The sequence below is a fragment of the Sturnus vulgaris genome, chromosome Z, assembly GCF_052056855.1.
Source record: "Sturnus vulgaris isolate bStuVul1 chromosome Z, bStuVul1.hap1, whole genome shotgun sequence".
NCBI classification, from domain to species: Eukaryota; Metazoa; Chordata; class Aves; order Passeriformes; family Sturnidae; genus Sturnus; species Sturnus vulgaris.
The window spans coordinates 65,922,356-65,935,682 of NC_142283.1; the positions used below are offsets into that span (position 1 = coordinate 65,922,356).

The 13,327-nt window shown below is 36.0% G+C and overlaps 1 protein-coding gene across 1 annotated transcript in view; it reads right to left on the bottom strand.

Moving 5' to 3' along the window:
• Positions 1-13,327, bottom strand: part of ITGA1 (integrin subunit alpha 1) — a 73,673-nt gene that overhangs the window by 4,042 nt on the left and 56,304 nt on the right. The window contains exons 19-29 of the mRNA XM_014889710.2: positions 12,850-12,935; positions 12,491-12,626; positions 11,402-11,482; positions 9,590-9,666; positions 8,835-8,924; positions 7,714-7,816; positions 5,841-5,954; positions 4,199-4,303; positions 2,998-3,102; positions 2,257-2,349; positions 716-832 (exon numbers count right to left, since the gene is read on the bottom strand). Of these exons, the coding sequence (XP_014745196.1) occupies positions 716-832; positions 2,257-2,349; positions 2,998-3,102; positions 4,199-4,303; positions 5,841-5,954; positions 7,714-7,816; positions 8,835-8,924; positions 9,590-9,666; positions 11,402-11,482; positions 12,491-12,626; positions 12,850-12,935 (1,107 nt within the window). The remainder of the gene's footprint in view (positions 1-715; positions 833-2,256; positions 2,350-2,997; positions 3,103-4,198; positions 4,304-5,840; positions 5,955-7,713; positions 7,817-8,834; positions 8,925-9,589; positions 9,667-11,401; positions 11,483-12,490; positions 12,627-12,849; positions 12,936-13,327) is intronic.

A 13,327-nucleotide genomic window follows, 5' to 3' on the forward strand; every position in this document is an offset into this window, starting at 1 on the left:
CTAAGAACTTCTCAAAGCATACAAACCACACTGGTTACATTCATGGTTCTTACTACTATTTTAATACTTGGACTGATGTAAAAAGTTAATGAATATTTTATCACATCATTGTTTTTCCTGGGATGGAAAAACTAAGTACAGTTAATATACAGTAGAGTGATTGCTGAATCATGGTTTTGCTCTCATATTGTCAAGGGTTAAAGTGCTTAATAGTAATATTTGTTACTCAGTTGAATAAATAATATTTTATTTTATAATGTCAAAATTTTCAAGAGATTATGCATGTTGAAATTTATAAGCTGTAACCTTCTAATGTAATTATGAACAAAATAGTTCGCCTGGAGAAGAGTGCCGACTTGTGGCAAGACTTACACCACATGGTCTAGCATCTCTTGCACAACAGAGAAAACCTAGTTCACAAAGGTCACAGATAATGCTGATAGAAAAATTCCCTACTAAATCCTTACTCGCACCGAAATATCTTCTTATTTTTCTTTCCCTAACATAATGGCAATATAGGTTTCAATCAGGTAGCACCGCTCGCTCCACATAAAAAAAAAATGCAGTGTAATTAGTTATTTTTGTAATTTCTTCAAGATTTCACATTGCTTATTAGATGAGATTATTGTCTGTGAGGTTCTAGTTTTGAGAAAGAAATGACTGAGAATTTAAGCATATTTGTTTATGCTCCTGAAGACAAGGTCGTGCAGCTTACCTTCCACAGAGCAAATATAAGCAGTGCAAGAATCAAGAGTCCGGCGAAGATACTCAGGAGGATTACCCATAAGGGGACTGTACCCGGTGGGTGTTCTTTGGAAATCTTAATCATGGTCTGCAAAGCGTTCAGAACATAAGCAATAAAAAATCTGTCCTTTTAAAATATCAAAACACAGCAGTAATTAATCAGTATGGATGATTTTCCAGGGTACTACCTCAGTTTACCCACGGGAATTAGTAGGAGGGAATTAATCTCCAACATGAAAGGCTGTGTTTGCACAATGCTTTGCACTTTTGTAAGTGCATTCATTTATGAGAGTGGCCCGGCTACAAGTCACTAATCATTGTTTTAAAGGATGCAGGACCAAAAGCATGAGCAGTGGAGCAATAAGCTAAGGAGTTTCTGCAGTACATTATTCTTCACTCAGTGCTGGCTTCCCCGAAAGACGGAGGTAAGCATAAGGGTAAAAACCTGTGTAGACACTAATTTGATGTTAAAACATGGCACATCGGGTGTAAACTGAACAGAAATAAGTAATATTCACTTTTGAATAGATATGACCATGTAGGAGTTTGAATTAACTAAAGAATTTTTTAGACCCTAGCTTTATAGTTAAAAAGAGCATTGAAGAACTGAACACTAAACATAAAATTATGTCCCTAAAAAGGGTAAATCTGAAATTCCTTGTCTCTCATTATCTGCAAGCCTCTCAGCTGTGTTTTCACTCCTGGAATGAATTTTAATCTGTCACTTACAAGAAATTTCTAGATACAAAACCAGCTAACAATGGACCTCTGACTTTTGCATTTTCAAAAATATTTTGTGCAATATGTAGTTCACACTGAAAATTGCTTTTCTAAATTTTGGAGTATTAACAATAAGAACTCATAATAAGACTTTTGCTTAAAAAAATGGACGTTGTAGTAAATAAGCTCCTCCATGTACAAGTTATCACAAAAGACCAATGTTTAAACACTATAAATGCTTGGAATTGAGCGTATTAAAAGGATGAATAATACCTCGAACAAAATTTAAGACATTTCTCTTTATATCTGATAATATTACTATGATGTTATATATTTCCTTATCTAAGAAAATTGAAGTGAACTTCTGAAAAATAAAAGATCCTGTTTCAAATATATATCCTGATAACAAAGTGGAAAGAAAGAATAAATAAGGAAATAGTAAAGAAAATCTAAAGTATGATCAATTTTAATTGATCCAGGACAATTTTAAAATACTACTGATTCCTTAAAAGAATTTTAATTATATTTTTAATTTACATAGCTGCAGGAAGTATTTATATTACAGCAAGCAGAAAAAAATTCTACCTAGGTACATTAGTGGGTACTGGGCTTTTGGTGCTATTTTCTGACTAATTCTGACATTTCTACTGTAATACGAAATCACTGCTGTTTAAAGTAAGATAATGCATTACTAAAGGTAACAGACAGTTCATTAGTAATGGACGAAAATGAATGATTCCACAGCACAACAAATTCTATGAAGAACAAATACATCAACTATCACACTCTTACCTCCAGTTTTTGATGGTCATTTCTCAAAATCAGTGATGAATTCTCACTCCTAAGCAATGCTTTCACAACAAGGGTTAAGCTGTGAATACTGGCCTGAAAGAAGATAGTAGTTACTGTGGTTCACAGTTAGGTATTTTTAGTAGAAAGCTTTGTAACAATGAGAAGGGTGAAAGGAAAACTTAATACTTTGGGGGCTGCTGAAAAACATGGAAGTCAGTTAAACTGCTCACGTATGTCACCTTCAGCACACACATTATTGCTTGCAAGACAAGCAATACTGCTTTGAAAGGGTAGATTGCAGAGACTTCAAAGAAATATTAATTAATCCTGGAATACTACTGTCTCTCCTGTTTGTTTTTTTCTTAATCAAAAAATCCTTTCTAGAGTTGATATCTTCACAGATTCAGACTTACTTAAAAAAATACGTGCCCCTTCTGATATCTGCTGAATTAGACTTTGAGGATGCATAAGTAACTATTAAAAATGGACCATCAATACAGAGTAAGTAAGGGTGTCTTCTTACCATGGTTTTAAACTCCTGCTAAATTATAAGCATTTACTTTAGGGTTAAGAAAGTGCATGTGACACAGTTTTTTGGAAATTTTAAAACAGCAAAAGAAATTACTTGAAATATTAGAGGAGACACTTAAGAAAATGAAAGACAATTTTAATAGACATTAGAAACACTGGCTTAAGTTTCTCAAACCTAAAGTATTCTGAATGTAAACAGGATTTACTTACCTTTATGATGGTAGGTTTCCATACTCTCAATGAAACATTCACTTGATATATGTCAGATGGGACCAGGGCACAATTAATAGAGGCACAGCTGTATGTATCACAGTCCTGTTTAAAATGGACTAGCATGAGGTAAATAGGAAGAGACTTTTCACATCATTAAAATAAAACCATGTAAACTACTATATATACAGATCACTTGCTATGACACAAAGTGGTATTAATTGCCAAAGCTTTTTATGTAAAAATGACTCTGCAGTATATAAAACAGGTTGAGATGTTAATACTGTGGTAGAATAGGCTCAGTTTTTGCAGGCTGGCAAGCCCTGCAGAATCTCTGTTGCTGCAGCTATGGAGCAAAAGTCATCACAGAACTCCTAAGGGAAGCACAGCTTGTAAAATTAAGTGTTTTTCTACCAACACAGCTATGGCTTTTCTGCAGTTTTTTTCAAATCTTGGGACACCTGAATCTCTCAAGCAGGGCAATATGTGTGTGTGAAAATTCAAGTATCTTTACTTCCTAGTATCACTTGCTATCTGTGAGTACAGCAGGATTATGTTGTAAAAAGTTAGAAACAGTCACTTAGCCTAGACCTTTGTCACCTCTGTGAAGGACGATGATAAACATGGTAAAATACTCTTCCCATGACATGGTTTCATTTGCACCAGAAACTCCACTTGGACCTCTGTGCTGAGGACACCTTCCCTCTGACATGTTAACATAACTACAGCAGCAAAATCCCTCTGTAACTCTTTCATCTAAATGTGAAGGCTAGTCCTTTCCAAATGGGATCATCAATTACAGTTTCATGGAAAATCTGTCAGATCACATTTTAATGTATTTTCTACTGGATGTCTAAAGAAGCTGAAAGAAAGATAAGCATTTAGAATACTATTATTTATTAATTACAATGGAAACATAAATGGTAACAATGTATTCAGCTGTCAAATGTGCTATTGTTATTTATATATTTTTAAAATTAAACCCCAAACTATCTAAATTCAGTTCCACATAGAGTTTTGCAGCCAAATAAAAACCAAACTCTAGTTGACATAAAAAAGATTTTCTAAGCTATTAAGACAAAGTGACTGTCCAAATGATTCCATTTCAGAGCAGCTTTTATATATCTTTTTTAGAAGTACTCAGTTCCAAGATCTGGCTTAATGTCTGGGGTAAATATATATACACTATGTGTAGGCTTACCATAATTGTATCCCTTGTAGGTTCTTTTATTTTTGACAACACAAATGGTTTCCCAGTGCCAATCTTTAAGGGATCTACAGGGTAACTAGTTTGGCAGATGGCATTCTGTAAGCAGAAATAAAAATAATGTTCTTATTGTCTGGATACACAATCTACTACAAAAATTATCTGGAAACAAGTCAACATTAATAATTTAATATTTAAAAACAATTATAATGTTTACTAACCACTAAAATAAATAGCATATTGGAAGAGTGGAGAATAGGAAATTCAGATGTATATATTGAAGTATTATTATTCAAACAGCACATGAAATATTTATGAGATTATTTAACCTAAACTCTATGCAGTTACTTAAACAACTGTGCAAGCAAACAAAAATTCCCTGCAAGATGATCATTATGTGAACCAGAAGAGTTGGCTATTAAATTAGTTAAACAGCTTTTGCATGGGAAGCCACAGAGGCTCTGCCCTAGCAAGCAGACAGACAGGTTAAGTGCAGGATGCAGAATCCTCGCTGCAATATCTAAGGAGGGGGAGTTGGTGCTGGAGCACTGCTGGATCTCTGTGCCTGCTCCACTGGTAGGTAGGAAATCCTTTGGTCACCTTGCTAGCGTGAAAGGGATGACAAATCCCCTGTAATGCACTTTGTCACACTACCATCATTAGGGTGCAGCTAGCAGGACATGGAATTTGTCTTAGAAAAACAGAATTTACTGAGTTTATGTGCAAACATATCAAATGGGGTGATTGACTAGGAATGACAATAATGGGGAAAGGAAGTCAAGAACAGACAAAACATTTCTTTGTATTCTAAATATGGGGGGGGGGGTTGTTAATTTGATATTTGTTTTGTTTTAAAGTGAACCTTGAACATTCATTCACATATTCTGGTTTATTTTTCAGTTGAGCAACTAAGTGAAATTATAAGAAGGGAGGTGTATATGTATATGTCACTGAATGAAAGAAAAAAACAAGGTGGTTTAGGTCATCACTTAGTGATAGCTGGGTTTTTCAGCCACGTAGTTATTGATATAGCTCTAGCTGTAATATCTACAGCTCTAGGATAATGGAATTTGTTGGAATTGTGATCTCTGTTAGTTGCACTGGAGGACTGAAATGGAAAATCTCAAATGAGGACTGCAGTGAAGAGCATTTGAAACACACAACCTACCATCCCCTTCAAGATGTCTCAGTGCCCCAGAGAAGGAAGAAGCCAGAGGACTGCTAGTGCTGGAGAGCAGACATGCACGAAAGTTAATTTCAGCACCCAAAAAAAGTGAAGTTACAGGAAGTTGGGATTTAGATGTACACAGCAGGATTCGAGCATTTGCAATAAGCACAGCTGACAATGCAGAGAATATAAGGCTCGTATCTGAGTCTGGACATCTCAGCACTTGCAATATAACAAACTAGCCTTGTTATAGTGCAGCTATTGTTCAACACCATCTTAAATCTGCTTGTTTCCTTTTATGAAAATTTGTCCATCTTCCTATGCACCTCTGTACATACTCTTAAAACAATAGCATCTTCTTATTTAGACTAAAAGCAATGCATAATCCCAAATGTTTGCAATTTGCAGTTCCTTACAACATTTATTTTAAACTCAAATTGATCATAAAAATAGAAATTCTTATCTTACCTGGGAATGTGACAATGCAGTAAGGTAGAGAAGAGTGTTTTTAGCAGCAGTTACATTGGGAAATAAGATCTGCAGTGTGAGGTTTGGCATTGGAAAGTGTTCACCTTTTTCAATCTATGAAATAAGAAAGAAAAAACGAAAAGAAATATATAAAAAGAAAAATATTTTGACTAGTACTTTCCTCATTTTGTTAGTATTTGATTGTAAGTTTTTTCCTTTCCCGTGTTTTTATTTTCTTCTGCTCATTTTTACATTTCCATGGTTAGTTATGCAAAAAGTGCTTTATATGAGAGAGAAGCCACTGTATCAGTGGTGGCTCCTGCTGGTTCCTCCTCTGGTGTGCTCAGGTAATTGCTCTTGTGCTCATCTGTTCCTCTCCTGTTTTCTCTGAGAAGACAACAGGACATATCTGAAAGCAGCAGCTCTTTCTGGCCTGCTGTGGTTGAGGATTGGGTAACTACGTAGGTGGAATTGCTGGTAGGGGAATTGGTGATATCATCTCTGAAGTGGACAAACTTAATAAATGCTCAAGAATCTTTTAAACTTTTTCCTCCTGGGTCCTTATTTGTGATTAGCTGCTTGCATAGATGAGTTTTACTTTTCAAGATCATACATGGTATGATCTGAAATCCATCAGCTTTTGACTCAGAAAAAAAAAGATTGGCAAATTAGATGAATAATGTCTTAGACATCCACAATAGACAAAAATAAAAGGTAGCTGAGTAAAGCACTGTAGTGGCCTAAAAGAATAGAAAAAAACCCCCTTTGACACTGCTATTTAGTGAGAGCAATAATTTTACCATATCCCATTTTTTACAGATGGAAGTTGATTTAGAGACTTTTATGCTTTTATGTGGGACCTTCGTTCAGTTTTGGATTTGACATTGGGAAACAGGATGCTCTCAAGATAACTAAATTACGTTTTGATGCAGCTTTAGGTCGGACTCTTAGTCACAGAATCACAGCATCATGGACTGATTCAGGCTGGAAAAGACCTTAAGGATAATCTAAAGTTCCAAGCCCTTGCTATGGGTAGGGACACCTTCCTTCCACTAGAAGAGGTTTCTCAAACCTGGCCTTGAACAATTCCAGGGACGAGGCATCCTCAACTTCTCCACTGCCTCACCACATAATATCCAATCTAGACCTACCCCCCTTTCAGTTAAAAGCCATTCCCCTTTGTCCTATAATTACATGTCCTTGTCAAAACTGTCTCCTGCTCTTTTGAATCCTCCCATTAGGTACTGGAAGGCCCCAACGAGCCCTCCACAGGGTCTTCTCTTTTACAGGTTGAATAGACCTGACTGCTCCAGACTGTCCTCACAGGAGTGGTGCTCCAGCCCTGTGATCACCTTTAAGGCCCACCTCTGGACTCACTTCAGGAGGTCCATGTCCTTATTTTGGGAGTTCTAGAACTGGATGTAGTAGTCCAGCAGGGATCTCACAAGAGCAGAGTCCATTAAATATCTTTCCTATGTGATTTTACTTTGCAGTATCCATTCAACTAGGAAGACCACATTCTTGGAGCATGGCATTTTGCCTATTATAAAATTATTAAATTGACTGGATTTTGGAAATGGCTGTTGTAACCTGCAGCAGGGGTAGTCCAAGTCCTCATTTACCAGGGCATGCTTTCTTTTCCCAGCTGAGGACAGAAGGTCTAAAATCCCCCAGAACTACTCTGCAGGGGACGGACCATCTGAGACCTTCTAACTCACTGTGTTCCAAAGGAAGGAAGGAGAAAAGGATTTTAAGCACAAAATATGCAGGTAGAGGGTTTAATGTATTCCATTCCTGCCATTTAAGTAATTCAAACCAAATGTAAAAAAAATTAAGACAGTACCTATGTCATACATTTTTAATTGTTTCTTACCCTATAATGTAGAGTAACTTCATCCCCGATCTGCTCTGTTGTGTTTATAGCAGTAGGGACAGTATCATTTGCTGCAATTATAACATGGTGCTCTTTGAAAACACTGCAAGTTAAAAAAATACACAAAAAAGTAAGCACACAAACTTCATAAAAACCCCTAGGAGTTAATAATATAGGTATTTTCATTATTTAATTAATTTCAGAACTAGTGTTGCAATTAAGAGTGCATTGCTGCATCCACTGAAGTTCAACTGCTCTATTCTCTGAATAGGCTCTACTTTTTACATTTAGAATTTTTTTGTTCAGATATAACTACAAAAAAAGAAAATATAATTCCCCAAATTAATACATTTGTGTCTGATTTTGCTGTCCTTTTTCTAGTTGTGCAGATTCCTGGGCACTGACATGTGAAACAGGCAGGATCCTGTAAAAGACAGAATTAAGCAAAAACAGAACCCAGCCAGCATGTTCCAAATTCAGCCTTATTCCCTATGGGGCAAGCAAAGGCTGGATGTGAACCATGAAATGCATTCAAAATAAATTTGGCTTAATTATTTATACCTGCACACCACAGAATGTTGTTTACCATTAACATAGAGCATGCTTTTCAAGGATAGAATCTAACTGAATTCTGTCTGTTTCTGAAAATAAAATGTGCTACAAGACCTGCATGAAAATATAAGTCTGAACTTTGAAAAAAAACCCCAAAACCTAAAATTAAGGCTAATTTTTGAAAATGGAAATCAAACACCACACCATGCAATATTATAGCAATACAAATCCATGGCCATCAAGAAGCTGGAAGTATTTGCTTTTTTATGTACCTGAAATGCCTTTGAATCAATATAGCAAAGCACAGGAGCCAAGCAAAAGCTGCTGTTGTACTTGCAAACTGCAGACCAAATTTAAATACATAAAATGGAATTTCATCAACTTAGGGACAGTAACTGCTCCATTATTTCATGACTTATCTTTTCACTGAAGCCTGTGCTTCCACTTTATGAGCTTTGAAGTTGTTGCCTGTAGATACTGTGCACATTTCTAAAACAAAACAACACTATATTCTTTGAACATCTGCAATTTGCTTTGCTGGCAAGTAAAGTACATAGAAATGTCAATACCTTACAAATATTAATCCTACTTCATATTTTACTGGAATTGTAACATGTCCTCTGTTGTCACTCAGGGTCTCAGGTGGTTCTTCACTGTCACTGAAACAAAGCAACGTACATCATTCAGATCAGACTGGTGCAGACACAACACAACTACTGGGTAGAAAGGGATCTTAGAAAATTAAATACCTACAGCTCTGGGTATGAAAGCATACTACTCGTTTCCAGTTAAGTACTGTCTTCTAAAAATAAATTAATTTTTTTTTCCAATAACTAATGATTTAAGTCCTGCACCAGCTCATAAATGCATCTTTGTTAAAATTACAGATGGCAGATGATTGAGTGAAAATAGATCAATTAAAAGCCACAACATCCCTCGATTTTGCAGGGGCAGCAAACACTGAGGGCAAGTGCATTCCTTTACCCTATCAGGGACAACTTCTGCAATGCTCTTGCTCCTTGAAGGCCAAGCTTTTTGTTAACTGTGATTCATGCTTAAGTATGCAGTAATTCTCTAGGAGAATAAACCTTTGCCGAAGGTAAAACAACCAGAAATTATGACTCACTTGTAACTCTAAGGCTGTAGAGTGTATCAACTATTTATTTAGTCCACTCAATCCACTGCTAGACTGAATACATCCGTAAGGGTGACAGCTCTACAGAAAATTTAACTGTTTGTGAGTTCATTTGTGTTTCACTGTGAAACACAAAACTGTGGAGCTTTCAAAAAAAAAAAAAATCAGAAGGCAAAGACTGCAACTAACCTTGTGGCGTACACATGGATAGTGGCATTTTCCAGGAGATATGATGCGTTGAATTGGAATGATATTTTGAAGGAAATCTGTGTAGAGAAATACATTACACATTTTGAAAGGAAAAAAATGCCCACCCTAACAGGGATTATATAATGAAAAACGTATACAAACTTGCTTTTACCTAGGGAATCCTTATTCATATTTTACCAGTTTTCTATGAATCTGAATGAATCTGAATTAGGAATTTGCCCCAACCAAGAAGGAAATCCAATAGTTATCACTTATTGAACAGAAGCCTCAAATTTTCACAAACCTCAAGAAAAAAAATTATGTAGTATATTAGAAACACATGGCTAAATAGTTCTTAATTGAAAGCAATTGGTCTTACAAGCAATTTGTCAAAATCTCTTTTTTTCTTCCGATGAGGAAGAAAAAAAAGCTTAAAAGCCTAGCTATTGCAGTGGAGATGAGCTGCCCGTAGAAGGCTGCTGGAATATCACTTAATATATATCAGAACGTCTAGAATACCAAAAAGAAATGTTTACAATATAGACAAAGGAGAGACCATTAGTTATAAAAAAATCTCATTGTTATTATAATCAGGGCAAATCTATCATAATTTGGAATTACAAAATATTTAGGAACACTGTCCCAAATGTTCTTCCTCATATCCTGACACTTAAGAGTAATTTTATATGAAGCAAAAAGTTTTCTTATTTTTTATGGCATGGAATTTTCAGCTCAGACTTTTATCTTTCTTTTCATGTGTACAAATCTTTATTGCAAAGCGGTCCACAGAAAGTTGTCCTAAATATTTATATTTTAAAAAAAAGCAGCTTTAGAATGGAATATATTAGGGATGCTTAGAAGTCAACCAGAGATTAATTTATTTCTGAATGCAAAGAAAAGTGTGAAATTTCTAAATTTAGGGCTTTATAGCCACAGACAAACTAACAAGCAAAGCATGAAAGGAAAATGTGAAAAATCCAGTAAACTTGGGAGTGGAACACCGTGGGCAGGGGCATTGGATAAATAGACTTATTTGGCTTCAAGAAGGTAACAGCTGACTTAATCCCTACAAGTCCAGGACACAAGCTGGAACGTTTGTGTGGGAGGCAGTGTAAGAAGAAATCTCTCATGATCCTCTCAGTGCATGACAGAGGGGCAAACAAGAAATTGCCAGGAAATATTGTCTTATTTGCATGCAAATTGATATCTCCCAATTCAAGATCAAGATCTAAGTATGGCTTTTTGAAGCCTTAATTTAACTAAAGCTCCCTCTCCATTCCAACAAGAGATACAGACATCACTGGAAGTGTCAAGATGGAGTTTGATTTTAAGTGGACTACTTGCTGGAAAGGCCTCTCATTTCCCACTGAGCAGAGGTGAGGTCTCGATGCCTGACTTTGGCATATCTGGGTTAGCAATTCCACATAAAACTTTATTCTATCTTCAATAAAGGGACTTTATACACAAAACAACTAAACTAGGCAAAATAAAATAAGCTTCAGGCTGTGGAAAGCCTTGAGACACACTTTTGGCCAGGTGAGTCACTTGTGTGTCACTTGCCTTCTGACAGTGTCAAGGATGGCAATATGCATCCATTGCATCCTCAAGTACCACCTATGACTGCCCAGGTACTGAATATCTGATGGTTTCCCACCTGGGTCTGTGCAGTTGATACCAAAGATGGCTTGGGAAGCATGCATGGAGAGTTTTTGGGATCAACACAAGAGAAAAGAGCTTCAGAGGTGATATGGACTACCCTGCCCTTAGAACAACATAGGGCAAGGAGAACTTGCATGCAGGGGGACTGTTTACCTCTTCTGCAGGTTTTAGAAATGGATATCCCACTTTACAGGTGATGTTGTGATTAGATTCACAGCTGTCTTTCTGTATATCCTGAAGGGAAAAAAGACAGTGAAAACATGGCCTTGAACAAATTCCCTTTAAATTTTGACTGAGCATCACAGACCTGCTGAACTCATATACCACTGCCACTTTTCACTGTCAATATATTGTAAGAGTCAAAGCTTTAGTTGAACTAGAACAAAAATATGAAGCTACAAATTCTGCAAGGCAATTTTCACCTATGGACATTTATACCAATTACTTGCCATTATGCCTTTCCAATGACAGTGTTTGGAACATTCACAATTATATATGCCTACTGGATATCATGCAAATTAGTCATGAGGTCTATCAACCCCTAATCAACATGTCTATAATTACACAGTTTTCAAATTTTGCAAATGTCTTCCTAATGTAGCAAAAAAAGTCACATTCATACTCCATCAATTATTGCAATAGGATCAGCAACAGTGCTGTGGAACCCTGACTCCTCCTAATGTGCAGCATCAGGACTGCTGACAGAAAAGAAAATGCTCTAAATGCTTCCCATTGGAACCAAGGTATATTTTTATCATATCTGCTGAGGCAGGAAGGAAAACAGCCACTTCTGGAAATGCTGTCTGAGGTACAGTAGACACAAGCACTGATATATCCTGCCCTACCATGACAGTGCTTTTTCTATGCATGTGCAAAAGGAAAATTCTAGAGGCTCAGGAGTTCGACTGATAAAGAACAAGGCATTTCTGGCTCTACAGATGTACAGATGATTCATAATGCTGAAGTTTGTCTAAGAGGCAGGCACTTTTTCTAACTGAAATTGTGAAATTTGCCACTGTGAAATTTGCATGTGTATTTTATGGACAAGGTTAGGCAAGAGTCCACTCATGTCAAAATAAATACACTCCTTTAGATGCATGAGCAAGGGCAACCCTAGGAAATCTCTTTCAAACAACTGAAATGATGCCCAAGCAGTCAAACTAAGGTTTAATAAAAAGGTTTCCTCCTATCTCTCTAGCATTATATGTTATGATAATTGTGCTAATGTGAAAAAAAACCTACCTCAATGCCAGCAAAAATAATATTTGGAGAATATTGAACCAAAACTCTGGTATTATAGGCACTGTCTTTTTTGTTCTTCACAGAGAGCTGGATGGTGAACCTATCATTGCGTGACTTTACAATAAATGGAGAAGAGCTGAAAAATAAATTAGGAATGTCAGGCATCTTAACTATTGAATCTGTTTTTAACATAAAGAGAAACTTCTTTCAGTCTCCAGACTATCTTGTTTCTGAATTAGAAAGGAAGCCCTAGCAGAATTTATAATTCTGTGATTAGAATTATAATCTTATATTATTATTTTATTATAATAGAAACTTTGTACAGATATCATGCAATACATTAAATTCAGTACAGTTACCTGTCTCCAGCTATGCTTGCTTTTACAATCAGAACAAGATCTGAAATGCACTTATTTTTGGCTCCACAATCTTTTGTAAAAGGAATCTGCAAAAATAATATGTTTATTCCTAATTTTATTACATTATCAAATACTTGAATTTAAACGTATTATCTAATTTTTGTTTAATAATTTTGTTTAATAATTGAGGAAGTCTTCCCTAATATTAACCAGTTAAACATGCTAATATCTTGTAAAATGCAAGGGTAAAACATAAGCTTTCTTATCACTCCCTTCTAAATTATTCACCTAGATTCTGAAAAGAGGCATTAATAGAAGTATGAATGATGGCAAGCACCACCAAGGTAAGTGGATTAACACTCCTCTGCTCCATCTACCTAAAACCTGACAATAAAATAGTTGGTAAGTCTCTTCTATCTTCAGCCACCTATGGACAGCTTTGAAACCCCAGCATGGTTCACAAGCACATTGGATCAGG